The sequence below is a fragment of the Parasteatoda tepidariorum genome, chromosome 6, assembly GCF_043381705.1.
Source record: "Parasteatoda tepidariorum isolate YZ-2023 chromosome 6, CAS_Ptep_4.0, whole genome shotgun sequence".
Classification (NCBI taxonomy): Eukaryota; Metazoa; Arthropoda; class Arachnida; order Araneae; family Theridiidae; genus Parasteatoda; species Parasteatoda tepidariorum.
Window position 1 is genome coordinate 62,192,074 of NC_092209.1, and position 19,762 is coordinate 62,211,835.

General features: G+C 31.0%; 1 protein-coding gene across 1 annotated transcript in view; it reads right to left on the reverse strand.

Annotated features, from left to right (window-relative positions):
• LOC107440520 (sarcoplasmic calcium-binding protein 1-like) overlaps positions 1–19,762 on the reverse strand; it is a 127,930-nt gene that overhangs the window by 5,174 nt on the left and 102,994 nt on the right. Inside the window, exons 4-6 of the mRNA XM_016053474.3 lie at positions 15,161–15,274; positions 5,541–5,670; positions 4,979–5,082 (exon numbers count right to left, since the gene is read on the reverse strand). Coding sequence (XP_015908960.1) covers positions 4,979–5,082; positions 5,541–5,670; positions 15,161–15,274 — 348 coding nt within the window. The remainder of the gene's footprint in view (positions 1–4,978; positions 5,083–5,540; positions 5,671–15,160; positions 15,275–19,762) is intronic.

A 19,762-nucleotide genomic window follows, 5' to 3' on the forward strand; every position in this document is an offset into this window, starting at 1 on the left:
AACCTAGGATACTCTTTTTATTCTGGCAGAACTTCAGTACCAAAAAGTAAAATCGTTGAATTTAAGAGTTTCAGTTTCTTTTTTCCGTGCGTATAAACAATGACTGTTATAAGCAAACATTTGTGATAAATAATCCTGTCTTAGTTGAAGAAGACCGGAATTTCATTTCGTGTAAACGTATCGATAGTGTTTAATACAGGGGTGGCGAACCTTTATACACCAACGTGCCATTTTTTCTAAAAAATTGTTTAATGAAATCACGGACGTGCCGTTAAATAATTTTGACTTCATGATTATTGGGAAAATAATAATACTAAATACTATCAACTCAAAATTCTTTATTTACATTGAAAGGAAAATACATTTTGCAATGTCTCAGTTATACGCGTAATTAAACTTAAAGTAACATCAGAGGGACTTCTGTTATTGCAGATTAAAGGACAAATAACTTATATTAAGTTGTAAGATATTTGTTTAAGCAGGACTGTTGATTTTTTTGCTAGATATTTATTGTTAGCTTGTTTTTTTATGCTTATTAATCGTTTTTTTAGCATTAATTGTTAATTTTTTTATTAATAATTGTTTATTATTTTGTTTGTTTTTGTGAATTTTAATTTAATTTTTACATATGGTTCATAGTGTAATAACATTTGTGTAATAACAATTCATAGTGCAATAACAATTGTGATCGGTGGCGTGCCCAAAATATTTTGTCGCGTGCCATAAATGGCACGCGTGCCATTGGTTCGCCATCCCTGGTTTAATACTTAGTTTAAACAATAATTGAAGTTTCGTGTAAACGTACGACATAATTTCATTTTTCAAAATCAGCAGCAAAATTCGCTAGTGTTAAAAAATAATTACTCGCAAAACTAAGATTCATACAAGCAAAGCGGTATCGCATTATATTTTCTGTTGCAGAAATTCAGCATAATCATCGCTGCAGGACTTATTTCAATAAAACGATCACTGAATGGTAAATATTTATACTCCTATGAAATTCCAAATGCGCGATCCCGAATACGTTAGTAGTAATAATATCGTATTTAAAACATCAAGATTTTAAAAACGATGTGGAAATCATTTGACCGGAAGTAAGATAACTGTAATAAATGCCGAGATAACGATTGGAAAATCACGTTGATTTGCGACGGCATAGACACGAATTGAGCGAGTCAAAAGTGATTGCTCAAAATTATGAATTCACCTGGCGTAATAGCATACTTAAAATATCGGAATTTGGATGACCATGTAAAAATGCCGTAAAAAGGAAAAATAACTTGTCGAAAAAACTATTAAAAAAACGTCACGGGGCCGGGATAGCCTGGTCGGTAGGGCGCTGGGCCCATATCCAAGAGGTCGTGGGTTCGATCCTCGCCGGCCGAAGACTCCCCGTGTAGTAAATGGTGACTGATGCACGTTAAATCTGTCGAGTCTCAAAGTCCTCCATGTTCCCACAACAAATCAAAACCTCTGGGGGTACTGATCCAGGAGTTTCCTTGTCTTCTGGATTGGTTCAAAATTACAAGGCTACGGAGTTGAACGGAAGTAGTCGTAAACCCATGAAATTGGGTCGACTGTTCAACGACGGTTATAAAATAAAATAAAAAACGTCACGAATTAACGGCAGAATAGCCTTGAATCATGCGCATCAAAAAGTGATTACTCAAATTCAAACTTTGGGTGTTACAATATTATCGTTTTAAAAATACCGAATTTGAACAATCAAATAGCGATCGCTGAAAAAGCGATTAATAAATATTGAAAAAATCATTGGAAAAGATGGAGATTAGCGATGGAATTGTTACGCAAAGGCGTCAATAAGTGATAACTCTAATTCCAAATTCACTTTTCATAATAATATCGTATTAAAAATATCGGATTTTGAAAAATAATGTAAAAAATGAAAAGAAAAAAAAATTATCGAAAATCCAGACTATTTGACATTACTAGCAATTTTTACTAGTGCGTTTTTCTGTAATTAGCATTTTTTTTTTAAATCAGCTATTTTTTTTTTTAAATCAGCTATTTTTTTCTTGTTAGTCGACGAAATCACGCCTGGACTAAGACCGTTTAAAATTATGTCAAAAAATATCTTTTTTAGATAAACATGTTAAACGACGTTTTGAGAATTTTGATATAATCTGGTTTAGAAACATGTAATATAGTTGAATGTAAATCTTGAACATTGTCTCATTCAAATTGATTTAAACAAGTTAGTTTTCCATGAAAATATAATTTTTAGAAACAAATTTTTTATGTTTCTATGTAAATCAATGTCAATCCAAATATATTTGCAGACCAGTGACATTTAGTATTTATGCTAACATTTTTATAACATTAAACATGATTATTTCCGAAGCGATTAGTTCCTTTGTGAGTATCAGATTCAAAGAAAACTGCTACAATTTATTACCGAGGTGAAGGTTAGATTTAAAAATAAAACCAGTAACACTCTTTAATTCTTGACTTGAAAAAAATGTTTAGTTTAAGAATTTCGAGTTTCAGTTTCTTTTTCGTGAGAAAAAACAATGATTGTAGTTAACAAATGTTTGTGATAAACAATGCGGGGAAGCAACTGTTAATAGTGACTGTTGATAATTGCAGCCTTTGTTGAAGAAGAACACAGGAATTTCTTTTCGTTTTTTCTCTTTCTTTTCTTTAGATGGGGTAGAAGGATTGTTCTTTTTCCACTCCTTTCTATTTTTTATTCTAGAGAATGCAGCATTTCTATAAATACTTCGTTAATGACTCACATTAAGAGCAGGATAATGATGTTTAGAATTGAAATAAAGCACTGCATGTTTACAAATGGTAGTGAATATTCATCAATATCCATTTTACTATATAGTTGATTCCGTGAGAAAAGATAATTTGAAGATAATTTTTTTTGAAAAAAAAGTTTGAATTACAATACTCTTTTCACGTGAAGATATTTGCCACGCGAACGAAACTTTTTATTAAATAAATGATGGTATTTAAAAGTATTAATAATGAATACAAATGTCAAAATATACAATTGAAAAAAAATATGTAATTACAAAAATATGTAATCAAATAAAATATAATGATATGTAACCATGTTATCAATTTATTTTGAGAATTTGTTTCATGACAGGAAAATTTAAAGTATCTATATCGAAACATTTTCTGTTATATTGTTGTGAAATAATTACTACATCGTTGGAGAGTTTTTAAATCTGGACACAGCTCGAAATGCATGTTTCAGTAAAAGAACGCAGCTTGAAATGTGTGTTTACGAAAATAGATACAGCTTGAAATGCGTATTTAAAAATGGAAGCAGCTTGAAATATATGAATTTAAGAAGATGAGAAAATCTTGGACACAGCTTGAAATACGAGTTTAAGAAATTGGGAAAAATCTTGAAATGCAAGAGTTTAATAAAATGAACACAGCTTGAAAAGCGTACTTAAAATATGGACACAGCTTAAAATACGAGTTAGTTTAAGAAAATAAGACAAATCTTGAAGTGCGTTTTCAATAGAATGAACATATCTTGAAATCAGTGTTTACGAAGTGGGAAAAAGCTTGAAATGCGTATTTACGATAATAGAAACAGCTCGAAATGCATGTCGTAAAAAAATGGACACATTTTGATGTGCGTGTTTAAGAAAATGGAGACAGCCCGAAATGCATGTTTATGTAAGCAGACACAGCTTAAAATGCGTGTTATAAAAATGAACACAGCTCGAAATTTGGGTTTAAAAATTGGAGCAGCTTGAAATACGAATTTATGAAAATGGAACCAGGTCAAAAAGCGTGTTTAAGAAAATGGGTACAGCTCGAAATGCGTGTTTAATAAAATACAGACAGACCGAAGTCCGAAATGCGTGTTTACGAAAATTGACACAGCTTGAAATGCGGATTTACGAAAATGGACACAGTTGAAAATGCAAGTTTGAGAAAAAAAATACAGCTTGAAATGCTTGTTTAGATAGGTGGACACAGTCGAAATACGTTCATAAAAAATGCACATCTAGCTTTTAGCTCCGTGAATTGATCTGCAGCCAAAGCGGAGGAAGGTGAAGACTATAATCATACCAAGAATTTTTTTTTATAAACAAGTAAGTTAAGTATTTCAAGTAAGTTAAACTCTGTGAAGTAATTTCCGGCTCTTAAACATTTAATTCTTTACCGTTTGTGAAACGGCCAGCCATGTTACATTGGAGCTGCTTCCAAACCGCTGCAGCGCAATCGAGGACAATCAAACACCCCTAGCTCTTAGCACGGGGTATCGAACTTCGGCCGAAGCAGTGATAGATGAAGACCGAATGCACCACAATGAATGGGCAACTACTTACATATCAAATAAATAGTAATATATTAAAATAACTTGTGGAAAATCCTTATAAAGAAATGCACTGGAAAAAAAACCTTATATTTTTTGTATTTTCGTTAAAGAGAAACTCAGTTATAGGTGTTTGAGCAATATACTTACGTAATTTAACCAGAAATTCTCTCTGTACTTTAACAGAAATTTTTTACTCTGTCATCAATCTATAGAGGAAATGTGCTAGAGTGTGAAAAATTTAAATAAGATCTGTGCATTACTTTTCGAGAAATTGTGTCCGCTAATTTCAAAAATAGTTTTAAAAACTCTATTTCTGGTCGTCAAGCCTAATTAGAAGATGTTCTAAAATCTTTTGCACACGCTGCGTAAACCTTGCTTGAATTTCTACTCTGATTGTCTTCAGCCTTATATCTTTGGATTGACATTTTGTATTAGTAAATGGAGGTTTTTAAATTTTTTTTTTTTTTTAACTTTAAAAGAGACTTTTGTTTTGCTAGCTCTAAGCTAACTCTTTTGAATATATTCTTAAGGTATTTAAAAACTTAACTTCCTAAAAGTTCTAGGATTTTTAAATTAACGATAAGTATTAAAATGAAAATTTAAGGAAACACAATTTTTAAATTTTTAAAATAATTTTCTTAGAAAGAAGTTGTAAAGTTTCCTTACATTTACAAGTTTGTCGTAACAGTCATCTATTTCTTTTATATCCTGGAAAGCACTGCGGTTCACGCAGTCCAATCGGAATTCTTCTAAAGATACAAGGCCATCACCTGTAAAAGAAAATAGAATGTTTTCTTTTTTTTTTCTCTTTCAAATGAATTTATACTCTTTTATTTAATGAAATCTTTACAGATAATATGCTTAATTCAACTGCTAGCGTCAGTAATGAATATAAGCTCAGTGGTTGTTAAACTACATTTTTTGTAATTAACTACAACTTCAACTAATTTATTAAAAATGCAATTAGCAACTGCAAAGTGATTTTCTTACATTTTATTTCCGAATTTTAAAATCTAAAAGTAAATATAAGTTTTGTTCGATTGAAACTATTGTTCGATTGTGGCTAGCAAGCCACACTTTTATGATGTGTAATAAATAGCTCATCTTAGGAAGTTAAAATGCAATTAATGTATAATAAATAAGATTAGAATGATTGAAATTAAGATAGATAATGTATAATAAATGAGATTAGAATTATTGAAATTAAGATGGAATTAAATTTTCATACAATTGACGTCAGTAGCATGGAACTTGCAGTTGATAGCATGTTTAAGGGATTGTGGAAATTGTTCGAACGTCTTGCCCATGCACACGCCTTGGACGCCTTGCTTGAACTCTTCCACAGTGACGTTGCCATCCTGAAAAGTCAAATTAAAAGCAGGTATTTTTTTTTTAATAAATGTAAATCTTAAAACAAAAAGATAAATCATCGTTTATAAACACAAATGGCTCGTAAAGCAGATCGGTTGTTTTTGTAATATGCAGTTTCTCTGTCAGAGGAAAGAGTAAAAAAACTCAGAAAAAAAAAAAAGCCGCAGGATATATCGAGTTGCATCAAGAAGTAAAAGCGGGAAGGAATCTAGAGTGTCCAACGCCATAGCTGGCAAATTCTGAAAACATTGATTTGTAGTTTTTCACGCTTAAGTAGTTCCAAATATATTACAAAATAGGCCAAAAGGAAAAACAACAAAAAGGAGGAGTCCAAACTTTCTACTGCTCTCTAAGCTATTGATACCATATCATACAGATTTTGGCTAAGAGTCTAAGTTTGGAGAGTCAGAATCAATTAAGAAAAATGTATGTTTATTTAGAGAAAATACATTTGTATGTATGGTTTTGTGACCTTAAATATTGCCTGTATTTATTAATTAGCATGCTTAAAGTTAAACCTTCAAACCATTAAGATAGCATCGTTACGAAAATTCGTAAATTACATCAAAAGCAATTAAAATGATTTTTAATAGCACGCTTTACACAAAAATACAGTGAATTGAGGTAATTTCGTCTCATTATAATAAAAATGATGCTTTTTAAAGGACTTTTTTCAGTACTTAGTTTAAATAGTTTTTGTTGAAAATGGTAGTTTATTTTAGAATTAAAATTAAAAAGGGAATGGTCAGTTTTTTATTCGAATCACTCAATTCAAAAGTTTAGAAATTAGTTAAAAAATAAAATATAAATGAACAATTTTGAAATTAAAACCGAATTTTTTTTATATGAATATGGCTTTTCTTACTTCATTAAAAAAACTATCTTTAATCTTAAAAAAAAGAAACAAGGAAAAACTTGTAATTTATTACAGAAATAGAGAGCTATAAACTAAGGAATGAGCATTAATTTCGCTTTTAATACTCGGGTTCGATTGATTCAAATCGTTCAAAAAATGAGTGATGTGCTTAGTTTTGTATTTATCAAATTTCATCTATAGCCTCTATCCTTATTTTATTATTTAGAATGTTACATTATGACTACCATAGTATGCAGTTTTAAAATCTTTAGCATCAAAAAAGTACACACATTAGAGATGCAAATTAATATCTATGCCAGGAAAAACCGAAAACAATATTGAAACTAATAAACCACCATATATAGGAATAAAAACACCCGAAACAGCCTTTTTGACGGAGAAAGAGAGGAAATAAAAGTTAGTTATTAAAAACGTGTTTGAATTTCAAGTAATCTAATTTTAGTGTTTCAAATCCCTAGTCTTTTCTTAGCTTAAATGTTAATTTGTTATTCCAAATATGTATATTGTTTGGACTTCACTTTTGACTTGGAGCTGAATATATATTACGGGCGATCATTATGAAACATCTTGTACAATTAGTGTTTAAAAAACTTGGAGAAATAATAAGTGGACACGAGTGATAGCTTTTGAAATACAGTGGTGATAACAGAACAGCGACGAATCAATCTTGAAAATGAGGGTCAGAGGAGTGCACAGCAAATTACGTATAACTAATTAACCAGCTAACATAAGAGCATTTAACGTAAATGTAAAGCCATCCCGAGATGCATGCAACCAGAACAGTAGTAGTAAGATTACAGTTTCAGAAAGTGAGTATAATGAGGACATTTTTCACTATATAGCGATCACTGATCAGGACAGAAGGATGTAAACAAATAAAGCTAAAGTTTTCGGGAACAGCGTTAATGAATATCGGATGTGCGAAATCCCAGGACAAACGATACACAATCTCCCTTGAATCTTTTGCTGTTGTTGAAGAAATGATTTGTAATAATCAAAGAATCATAACTCTTGATAGCTGTGTTGCTCTTTGGCTGAATATAGGAACGGTAAATTAACTTCGGCCCCTAAAAATCATTCTAATTGATTAATCCTAAATGCCTGTCTTAACGTGACTTTGCATTCACTTTAAAGGGTCTCACATGACTTGGATAATCAATTACAAAAAATTTTTATTACACCCCTATTAACTTCTTCTATTACGCAAAATACTATCGTAACTGAATTTTGTTCACTTTTCATTTGAGTAATCACTTATATACATGCACTTTTTATTTTCTTCCTGTTATTCTAGGTTTTCTTTTCTTTTTTTAAAAGCATAATTTTTGCAGATGAGCAATTAGTAGCTTTGAACAAAGTGAAAAGGATTAAAAAAGATGCAATAATTTTTAATAATAAAAATAATTTTTGCACATGAGCAATTAGTAGCTGTGAACAAAGTGAAAAGGATTAAAAAAAAACAATAATTTTTAATAATAAAAATAATTTTTGCAGATGAGCAATTAGTAGCTTCGAACAAAGTGAAAAGGATTAAAAAAGATACAATAATTTTTAACAATAAAAATAATTTTTGCACATGAGCAATTGGTAGCTTTGAACAAAGTGAAAAGGATTAAAAAAGATACAATAATTTTTAATAATAAGAATAATTTTTGCACATGAGCAATTAGTAGCTTTGAACAAAGTGAAAAGGATTAAAAAAGATACAAACCCTGTTATAATCAGCTAGTTCTGACATTTCTGTCCAGAGATCGTGCATTACTTTCTTATTCTTATCATGAAGTTCTACATTGTATTTTCCTTTTCCCTCATATATAGTATATTTCTGAAACAAAGAGAAATAAAAATATACGTTTTTTGATGATATGGGAAATAATAAAAATATTTTTTAAAGGTATAGTCGGATGGTATCGTTTGTTTTATAGATAAACATTTATTGAAACTACTAATATATTTACAGAACTAACTTATAAAAATGTTGATGTCATTGTTTTATTTAAATACCATTCTTATATTAATTATATTAAGTTTAATATTCAATAACTTCAATTGAGCTTGTTTTATGATTTGTAAATTTTCTTGATATACTAATTAAAAGAAAAAAAACTTAAGATATATAATACAGTAAATGTACGAAATCCAGGTATCTATGGAATGTCTAAGTTTGACTGAAAAAGTATGAAATTGGTTAATATTTAACAAATTGCCTAGGTAATTTATAGAATGACAAATGAGAAATTTACAAGTGTTCTATACGATAACTGGTTTATAATACTGTAAATGTACGAAATCCAGGTATCTATAGAATGTCTAAGTTTGACTGAAAAAGTATGAAATTGGTTAATATTTAACAAATTGCCTAGATAATTTATAGAATGACAAATGAGAAATTTGCAAATGTTTTATAGGATAACTGGTTTAATCATTTAATAATTTTCGTTGTTTTTTTGATCAACCATTTAGCATTTTTTTCATCAAAGTATTTAATCAATCGTCTACTTCATTACAATATCATAACTTGGTGTTGCATATGAAATAGTCATTTAAAGTGCTAATGTATTTTTTAAGCATTATTTATATTTTTCTTATGTCTTCATGTTTTTAAAGTACTGTCATACAATTGTATTACTTTTCTTAACAACTCAAGTTGAACGAAGTTCAATAATATTTTTGTTTTGGCTTGGGTAATTTAATTATGTAAGTATTTAACTTACAAAAGCATATGTTACGGTGAAATTACAAATTCTACAAATAAAACATGATTTTAATATGGTCTTACTAATATGTTACTATATATGGTTTTATGTCAATCAAAATATCGAATTAATCGTTATTGTGCGCTTAGGGGAAAATGGGGTAAGATCTGGAAGCTAAGGTTAGAAGAACGGTTGGAGCTAAACTATTCTATTAAGAAATGGTCAAATTTCATTAGGATATTCATTGTTTACTTGTGTACAGTATATCAGTCCAGAAAAGTCTCAGATGTGCTACTTCTCTTATAAATGTTTTTTTTTAGAAAAAAGTCAAATTACCCATTAGTGGGATAAGACCGGGTATGCGTGTGAACTCTATGGAAACCAGACTCGACAGAAAATTTTCATTCTAAAACAGTAAAATAACCGGCAGCAGTCCGTCCATCCATTTAACCATAAAGTTTACGGTAAAGTACATTTTTTTAGTTTACGGTTGTGAAACCGTTAGCAACTAGTATACTTAAAAATAACCCATATTGTCTTGTATTCCTGTTTTTATTAACCATTTACAATTAGCATGGGTTCAAAACCGCAAAAAAGAAATTTAGCTGGACCTAGGCTTTTCATTAGGTAATGGACATTGGAGTTATGTAGTAGTCGAGTTAGGGTTTATCAAAGGAATCGTGTATTTAATTTGTATATCTGGTTGTTTCACCGATTGTAAGAGATGAGAAAAACAAGACTTTTTTGTGGTAAGCAGATTTATGGAGTTGTAACCTATGCGTGAATTAATGTATCCTATTCTAATAGTCCAGCGTCATAAATTGGACAGTGCAGGAACAATGGAAACTCTTCATGTGTTGAAGAGAATGGAGGGAATATTTTCTCAACTCTGGGTCTGTCGGACATGAGATTGACAATTTAACCATTTCGGCTATAATATGTACCTAGCTGCAAGGAACTAAGTGCGATAAAATTCTGGTTGTTTTACCATATCAGATGAAAATAGTTGATAAACGGTCTTTCTCACAGTTACAGTTAACAGTTTGAATAACTTTTTACTTATGGTTGTTTGACTTTTCTGTTTGAATATGGTCAAATAACAATTAAATAAATTGTTATTGTCCGAATCATTTCTAATAGTGCGGATACACATGGTAAATTTATATGTGATGAAGTTAAAGCTCGGGGGTGGGAGGGACAAATGTCGCAGTGCCCGGAAATGCGGAAGGTCAAACCGAAATTTCTAACGAAAAATAATTGTGTTTATTAATTATCCTCCCTTCAATTAAAGATTCGATCCTCAGCTGTTAACGTGTAAGATCCTAAAGGATCTAGTACAGGTCTGTGTGCTGGTATTGTTGTTCATATTTTTCCTAAACAGTATTAGTCATTCAATCGAATGCCAAACTGTTCTAGACAATGAATCGACTGAGTACATATTAATTAATAAAGGCGATTTTTAAGGCAGAGGGTGTGCTTCTTGTTTTTCAGTGGCGCCATCTATGGCCAGGAATAGGACTTCCCACACATATACGTCACAACCAGTTTCATAGGGAGGACTGATTCACACACTTATCCAACCGCAGATCGAAAATTCGACCTGAACCATAGAACGATCAATCTCCAATTTAGTACCCACAGAAGTATTGAGTTGTTATGGAAACTTGAAGAACTTTGTGACCCCTATAGATTTAACGTGCACCGCACATCATTTAATACGTGGGGATTCTTCGGCCGGCTAGATTTGAACTCTCGTTCTTACGAACACGAGTTCAACGTTTCATCAACCAGACTAGTATATAAGTAATACGTAAATATTCCGGTAATATGTTAAAATTAGTTTCCAAGTTTTGTACAACATACAGTTATCGAATAATTTGTGTCTAAAGAGTTTATCCATGCAAACTATTTGAAATTGCAGTTAGGGAAACATATTTAAATTAAACGTAAATTCACAAATAAAATTTTAAAGTTGAGAAAGTAAGACGTAAACGTTCGAAGAAACTATTCTAGAAATGATGATGTTTCCTAATGTTTCCTAATTTTCAATTTGAAAGTCTTTGCGAAACAATTTAAGCGGGTTACAGCATATTTCTCAGAGAAAATATGAATGGATAGTTTTTCTATACATTAACTTAGCAACAACTTTAAGTCATTTATAATCTGATTTAAATAAGATTGATAAAGATTTCATTATCGTCTGCTGTTATCAATCAGTTTACCGTTTACATATTAATGACATTTTAAATTATTGGCTGACACAAAATTCTTTGAATCTCTTTAATCGAATAATAGGGAGCATTCCACGAAGAATCAATTATCGATACGGGGCGATATTGGAGATAAACACGTTTTAAAGGCCATTTTGTCTTAAGATTATATTTTTGACTGTCGCTTTGAAATTGAAATGATATATTACTTCGATCACTCCGAATGATTAAACGATTTAAAACCATTTTCATGCATTACCATCAAAGGTTATTCAGAACACTTGTGAATGTTGATTAAATTTTGTGTGATTATTAAATATTCAGGAAGAAATAAATTCTTTGTAGAATTCTCACGATTTTCTAATTTTATTTAATAAATTAGAGTATTTAAAAGCAATTTTCAATTCATTACAAGTTAAATGAATTTAAAAAAGATTCAGATTTCAATAATGTTATCAAAACTTGAAGGTTTTTGAACACGTCTTGTCGCACATGCTATTTATGCTCATGCGAGAGTTGTACTAGTCCTATTATAGGACAAATGGTTTTAAAAAAAATGAATTTTTAACTAAAACTAACCTAAAATCTTCATTGTTTTCAGAAGTGTGTTTAATATGTAACTTTATTATAGGACTGCGCAATGATGGCACAGTGGTTAATGTTGTTTTTCGAAGATCTGACTTCAAGGAAATAAAGAAGCTTCAGTTTAAGTGCCTTACACTTGAAGCAATGCGATTATTTCAAACTGTATCTATAATTTTTGGCGTGAAAAATTTTCTGACCTTTGAAGCAAACAAATAACTTAAATATTTTAAAAGTTATTATTTTTTTTAAAAATCGCCAATTTAGTGACATAATTCTGCTTTGATGAAAATTATGAAAAACCACAGGGTTATTCTCAGTTTTTGAAAATTTTTATGATCCCAGATAATATAGCATTGGAGAAAGTTTTTAAATATTGAAAAATTAGACCACAAACGCTTTTCATTTTCACATATTTCTCTGGCTATTCCCCATAATGGCGTTTTGCGCAAGTTTCAAAATAAGCACATACAGCGCCGGATTCAGATAGGCTAAACTTGGCCCAACAGCCCTGAATAACTGTTGCAAACTCACAACAGTTATAAAAATAGCATATTATTCACAAAAAGCATCATTTCATATGACGACGGAGCCTTCAAAAAACAACCTTAACGCACTGAACTGTCACGGTGAAAGACATTGGTTGGATCACCAGTGGGGACTTGAAATCCAGCCAGCATCAAATCGTTGGGTACCAGCTGGTCTGGGAAGTAAAGGTGATTTGTGCACATTGCTGACCGCAGTGTCACAATTATGCCATTTGGTAATGAAATTTCTGGCCCAAACTTCCCCGTCTCTGGCTTCCACAGGACTGATGAAAGAAAGCTTTGCTTTACTATTACTCATAGAGTTAAGAAGAAGGTTATTCCTAGTGTTAATGCCCCCTGTGCTCAGTGCTGACCAGGCTGATCATGCAGTTTGTCGTGAAATTATCGATCCTAAACTTACGGGACCTAAGCCGGGCTATTGCTGGAATACCTTACTTTTTATAACATCATTAATAATGCACAGCGGTGACGTGCTTTAAAATACACTCTATAACAAAAAAATCGACACACCAAGAANCCAAATATATTACAAAATAGGCCAAAAGGAAAAACAACATAAAGGAGGAGTTCAAACTTTCTACTGCTCTCTAAGCTATTGATACCATATCATACAGATTTTGGCTAAGAGTCTAAGTTTGGAGAGTCAGAATCAATTAAGAAAAATGTATGTTTATTTAGAGAAAATACATTTGTATGTATGGTTTTGTGACCTTAAATATTGCCTGTATTTATTAATTAGCATGCTTAAAGTTAAACCTTCAAACCATTAAGATAGCATCGTTACGAAAATTCGTAAATTACATCAAAAGCAATTAAAATGATTTTTAATAGCACGCTTTACACAAAAATACAGTGAATTGAGGTAATTTCGTCTCATTATAATAAAAATGATGCTTTTTAAAGGACTTTTTTCAGTACTTAGTTTAAATAGTTTTTGTTGAAAATGGTAGTTTATTTTAGAATTAAAATTAAAAAGGGAATGGTCAGTTTTTTATTCGAATCACTCAATTCAAAAGTTTAGAAATTAGTTAAAAAATAAAATATAAATGAACAATTTTGAAATTAAAACCGAATTTTTTTTATATGAATATGGCTTTTCTTACTTCATTAAAAAAACTATCTTTAATCTTAAAAAAAAGAAACAAGGAAAAACTTGTAATTTATTACAGAAATAGAGAGCTATAAACTAAGGAATGAGCATTAATTTCGCTTTTAATACTCGGGTTCGATTGATTCAAATCGTTCAAAAAATGAGTGATGTGCTTAGTTTTGTATTTATCAAATTTCATCTATAGCCTCTATCCTTATTTTATTATTTAGAATGTTACATTATGACTACCATAGTATGCAGTTTTAAAATCTTTAGCATCAAAAAAGTACACACATTAGAGATGCAAATTAATATCTATGCCAGGAAAAACCGAAAACGATATTGAAACTAAAAAACCACCATTGCGGATTATAGGAATAAAAACACTCATAACTGCCTTATTGACGGAGGAAGAAGAAGAAATAAAAGTTAGTTATTAAAAACTCGTTTGAATTTCAAGTGATCTAGTTTTAGTGTTTTTTCTTAGCTTAAATGTTAATTTGCTATTCTAAATATGTATATTGTCTAGACTTCACTTTTGACTAGGAGCTAATAAAGGACGATTATTATGAAATACCTTGCACAATTAGTGTTTAAAAAATTTGCCCAAATAATAAGTGGACACGACTGATAGCTTTTGAAATACAGTTGTGATAGCAGAACCGAGAATCAATGTTGAAAATGGGGGTCAGAGGAGTGCATAGCAAATTGCGTATAACTGATTAACCAATTAACATAAGAGCATTTAACGTAAATGTAAAGCCATCCCGAGATGCATGCAGCCAGAACAGTAGTAGTAAGTTTACAGTTTCAGAACGTGAGTATAATGTGGACATTTTTCACTGTATAGCGATCACTGATCAGGACAGAAGGCTATAAACAAATAAAGCTAAAGTTTTCGGGAACAGCGTTAATGAATATCGGATGTGCGAAATCCCAGGACAAACGATACACAATCTCCCTTGAATCTTTTGCTGTTGTTGAAGAAATGATTTGTAATAATCAAAGAATCATAACTCTTGATAGCTGTGTTGCTCTTTGGCTGAATATAGGAACGGTAAATTAACTTCGGCCCCTAAAAATCATTCTAATTGATTAATCCTAAATGCCTGTCTTAACGTGACTTTGCATTCACTTTAAAGGGTCTCACATGACTTGGATAATCAATTACAAAAAATTTTTATTACACCCCTATTAACTTCTTCTATTACGCAAAATACTATCGTAACTGAATTTTGTTCACTTTTCATTTGAGTAATCACTTATATACATGCACTTTTTATTTTCTTCCTGTTATTCTAGGTTTTCTTTTCTTTTTTTAAAAGCATAATTTTTGCAGATGAGCAATTAGTAGCTTTGAACCAAGTGAAAAGGATTAAAAAAGATACAATAATTTTTAATAATGAAAATAATTTTTGCACATGAGCAATTAGTAGCTTTGAACAAAGTGAAAAAGATTGAAAAAGATACAAACCCTGTTATAATCAGCTAGTTCTGACATTTCTGTCCAGAGATCGTGCATTACTTTCTTATTCTTATCATGAAGTTCTACATTGTATTTTCCTTTTCCCTCATATATAGTATATTTCTGAAACAAAGAGAAATAAAAATATACATTTTTTGATGATATGGGAAATAATAAAAATATTTTTTAAAGGTATTGTCTGATGGTATCGTTTGTTTTTATTGATAAACATTTACTGAAACTACTAATGTATTTACACAACTAACTTATAAAAACGTTGATATCATTGTTTTATTTAAATACCATTCTTATACTAATCATATTAAGTTTAAGATTCTATAACTTCAATTGAGCATGTTTTATGATTTGTAAACTTTTTTGATTTACTAATTAAAAGAAAAAAAACTTAAGATATATAATACCGTAAATGTACGAAATCCAGGTATCTATAAAATGCCTAAGTTTGACTGGCAAAGTATGAAATTGGCTAGTATTTAACAAATTGCCTAAGTAATTTATAGAATGACTAATAAGAAATTTACACGCATTCATATGATAACTAGTTTAATTATATAATAATTTTCATTGATATTTTGATCAAGCGTTTAGCATTTTTTAATCAAAGTATTAAGTCAATCGTCTACTTCATTTTATCATAACTTGGTGTTGCATATGGAACTGTCATTTAAAGTGCTAATGTATTTTTTAAGCATTATTTGTATTTTTCTTAATGTAATTTAATGTATCGTATTCTAATAGTCCAGCGTCATAAATTGGGGAGTGCAGGAACAATGGAAACTCTTCATGTGTTGAAGAGAATGGAGGGAATATTTTCTCAACTCTGGGACTCAGACCCCTGTTCTGTCGGACATGATATTGACAGTTTAGCCATTTCGGCTATAATATGTACCCAGCCAAGGAACGATAAAATTGGTGCGATAAAAATCTGGTTGTGTAACGATATCAGATAAAAGTAGTTAATAAACGGTCTTTCTAGCAGTTACAGTAAACAGTTTGAATAACAACTTATTTATGGTTATTTGACTTTGCTTGAATATGGTCAAATAACAATTAAATAAATTGTTATTGTCCGAATCATTTCTAATAGTGCGGATACACATGGTAAATTTATATGTGATGAAGTCAAAGATGTACTCGGGGGGGGGGGCGGCAATTGTCTCAGTGCCCGGAAATGCTGAGGGTCAAACCAAAATTTCTAACAAAAAATAATTGTGTTTATTAAATAGTTTTCTTATAGATGATTGAATGTGGCCCACTCTATGAACGCGTATCTGTGGCAGTGTAACGTGGGTAATATCGCTCTCATCCGTGACTTAGGTTCACAGGTGCCCATCGGGTAATGTTAAATTAGCAACACATCTGGCATCTTCCGAGACGAAGTATGAAAATTTAGTTCCTGCTGTAAAAAAAAATTTTTTTAGAGGAAAATTGAAGAGAATTTCTATATATCTACATAAAGAGTACAATTTTGCACTAAGCACTAAATTCTTATTGTTTGCTCGGGCATGAATTTTTAGCAAATGTATAATAATCTGGCATTAAAATGATTTTTATAAGGATCAATAAAAATAGTTTAGAAACAAAAGAGCATTAAGGAGTTGAAATAGTAGAACAAACTTATATACACAGGCACCGTGATTAAATCAACATTAATACACCAATATGATAGGTAGCTAAGTGCAATTCAGACATTGTTCGCTGGAGAAGCAGAGCAATTTCAGCACAATCCGGGTACCCAGTCTCACTCCGCTGTTCAGTTTTACCCCACTCTCTCAATTTTTATGTTTTCATATCTTTCATATCATATCATCACGTAGTATATAAAATTATCATTAAGTAATTTTTAAGTTTTATTTTAGTACCTTTTTCATATCTAATTCAATATATATATATTTTTATTTTCTAATTTGTTTTCTAAATTATATGTATGTAGCTGCATCCTAATCCTCCCTTCAAATAAAGATTCCGTCCTCAGCTGTTAACTTATAAGAAACAAAAGGATCAAGTGCAGGTCTGTGTGCTGGTATTGTTGTTCATATTGTTCCTAAACAGCATTAGTCATTCAATCTAATGCCAAATTGTTTGAGGCAATGAATCGACTGAGCATATAATAATTAATAAAGGATATTTTTAAGGCAGAGGGCACGCTTCTTGTTTTTCAGTGGTGCCATCTATGGCTAAGAATATGATTTGCCACACACATACCTCAGAACCCGGTTCACAGGAAGGACTGTTTCATACACTTATCCAATCGCAGATCGTAAATTCGACCTGAACCATAGAACGATCAATCTCCAATTCGGTACTACCAGAATTATTGATTTGTTACGGGAACTAGAAGGACTTTGTGACCTCTATAGATTTAGCATGCACCAGCTACCATTTAATACGCGAGGATTCTTCGTCCGGCTAGATATGAACTCCCGTTCTTACAAACGCGAGTCCAACGCTTTATCAACCAGACTAATATATACGCCACTCGTAAATATTCCGGTAATAGGTTAAAATTAGCTTCCAAGTTTTGTACAACATACAGTTGTCGAATAATTTATGTCTAAAGAGTTTATCCATGCAAACAATTTTGAAACTGTAGTTATCAAAACATATTTCAATTGAACGTAAATTCACAAATAAAATTTTAAATTGGAGAAAGTACGACGCAAACGTTTGAAGAAACGATTCTAGAAATGATGTTTCCTAATTTTCAATTTGAAAGTCTTTGCGAAGCAATTTAAGCGGGTTTCAGCATATTTCTCAGAGAAAATATGAATGCATAGTTTTTCTATACTTCAACTTAGTAACAATTTTAAGTTATTTATAATTTGATTTAAATTGAATTTATAAAGATTTCATTATCGACTGCTGTTATCAACCAGTTTACCGTTTATCTATAGATGATATCTTAAATTATTGGCTGACACAAAATTCTTTGAATCTCTTTAATCAAATAATAAGGAGCATTCCACGAAGAATCAATTATCGATACGGGGCGATATTGGAGATAAACGTTTTAAATGCCATTTTGTCTTTAGATGATATTTTTGACTGTCGCTTTGAAATTGATATAATATGTTACTTCGATCATTCCGAATGATTAAACAATTTAAAACCATTTTCATGCATTACCATCAAAGCTAGTTTAGAACACTTGTGAAGGTTGATTAAATTTTGTATGATTATTAGATATTTAGGAAGAGATAAATTCTTTGGGGAATTCTCGCGACCTTCAAATTTTATTTAATAAAATAGAGTATTTAAAGCAATTTTCAATTCACTACAAGTTAAATGAATTTAGAAAGAGATTCAGATTTCAATAATGTTAGCAAAGCTTGAAGGCTTTTGAACACGTCTTGTCACACATACTGTTTGTGCTCATGCGAGAGTTGTGCGAATCCTATTATGGGACAATTGGTTTTAAAAAAATGAATTTTTAAAAAAAATTAAACTAAATTCTTTATTGTTTTCAGAACGTGTTTAATATGTAACTTTATAATAGGATTGAGCAATGATGGCCCAGTGGTTAATGTTGTTTTTCGAAGCTTTGGCCACATGGAAATAAAGAAGCCTAAGTTTAAGCGCTCAAACTTGAAGCAATGCGATTATTTTAAATTATATCTATAATTTTGCCATGAAGAATTTTCTGGCCTTTGAAGCAGACAAACAACTCAAATATTTTAAAAGTTATTAAACATTTTTTAAAATATCCAATTTAGCGATATTTTTCTACTTAAATGGAAATTATGAAAAAACACTGGGTTATTCTGAATTTTTGAAAATTTTTAAGAGCCCAAATAATGCAGCATTGGAGTAAGTTTTTAAATGTTAAAAAATTAAATCACAAACGCTTTTCATTTTCGCAAAACTCTGGCTTTTCTCCATATCGGCGTTTTGCACCATTTTCAAAATAAGCATATACAGCGCCTGCTTTAGATAAACTAATTTTGACTCAACAGCCATGAGTAACTGTTGTAAACTCACAACAGTAATAAAAATAGCATATTTTTCACAAAAAGAATCATTTCCTATGACGACGGAGACTTCAAAAAACAACCTTAACGCACGGAACTGTCACGGTGAAAGACATTGGTTGGATCGCCAGTGGCGACTTGAAATCCAGCCAGCATCAAATCGTTTGGTACCAGCTGGTCTAGGAAGTAAAGGTGACTTGTGCGCATTGCTGACCGCAGTGTCACAATTATGTCATTTGGTTATGAAATTTCTGGCCCAAACTTCTCCGTCTCTGGCTTCCTCAGGACTGATGAAAGAAAGCTTTGCTTTACTATTACTCATAGAGTTAAGAAGGAGGTTATTCCTAGTGTTAATACCCCATGTTCTCAATGCTGACCAGGCTGATCATGCAGTTTGACAGTCATAATCACGCAATCGTGAAATTATAGAGCCTTAACTTACGTGACCTAAGACGGGATATTGCTGGAATAGCTTACTTTTAATAACATCATGAATAATGCACAGCGGTGACGCGTTTAAAATATATAGTTTTTATTTAACATAAATTTTTAATTTGACATTTTATGTCGGATCTTTCAAATAATCAATTGCTTTTGTAAATAATTAAACCTTAAAAATAAT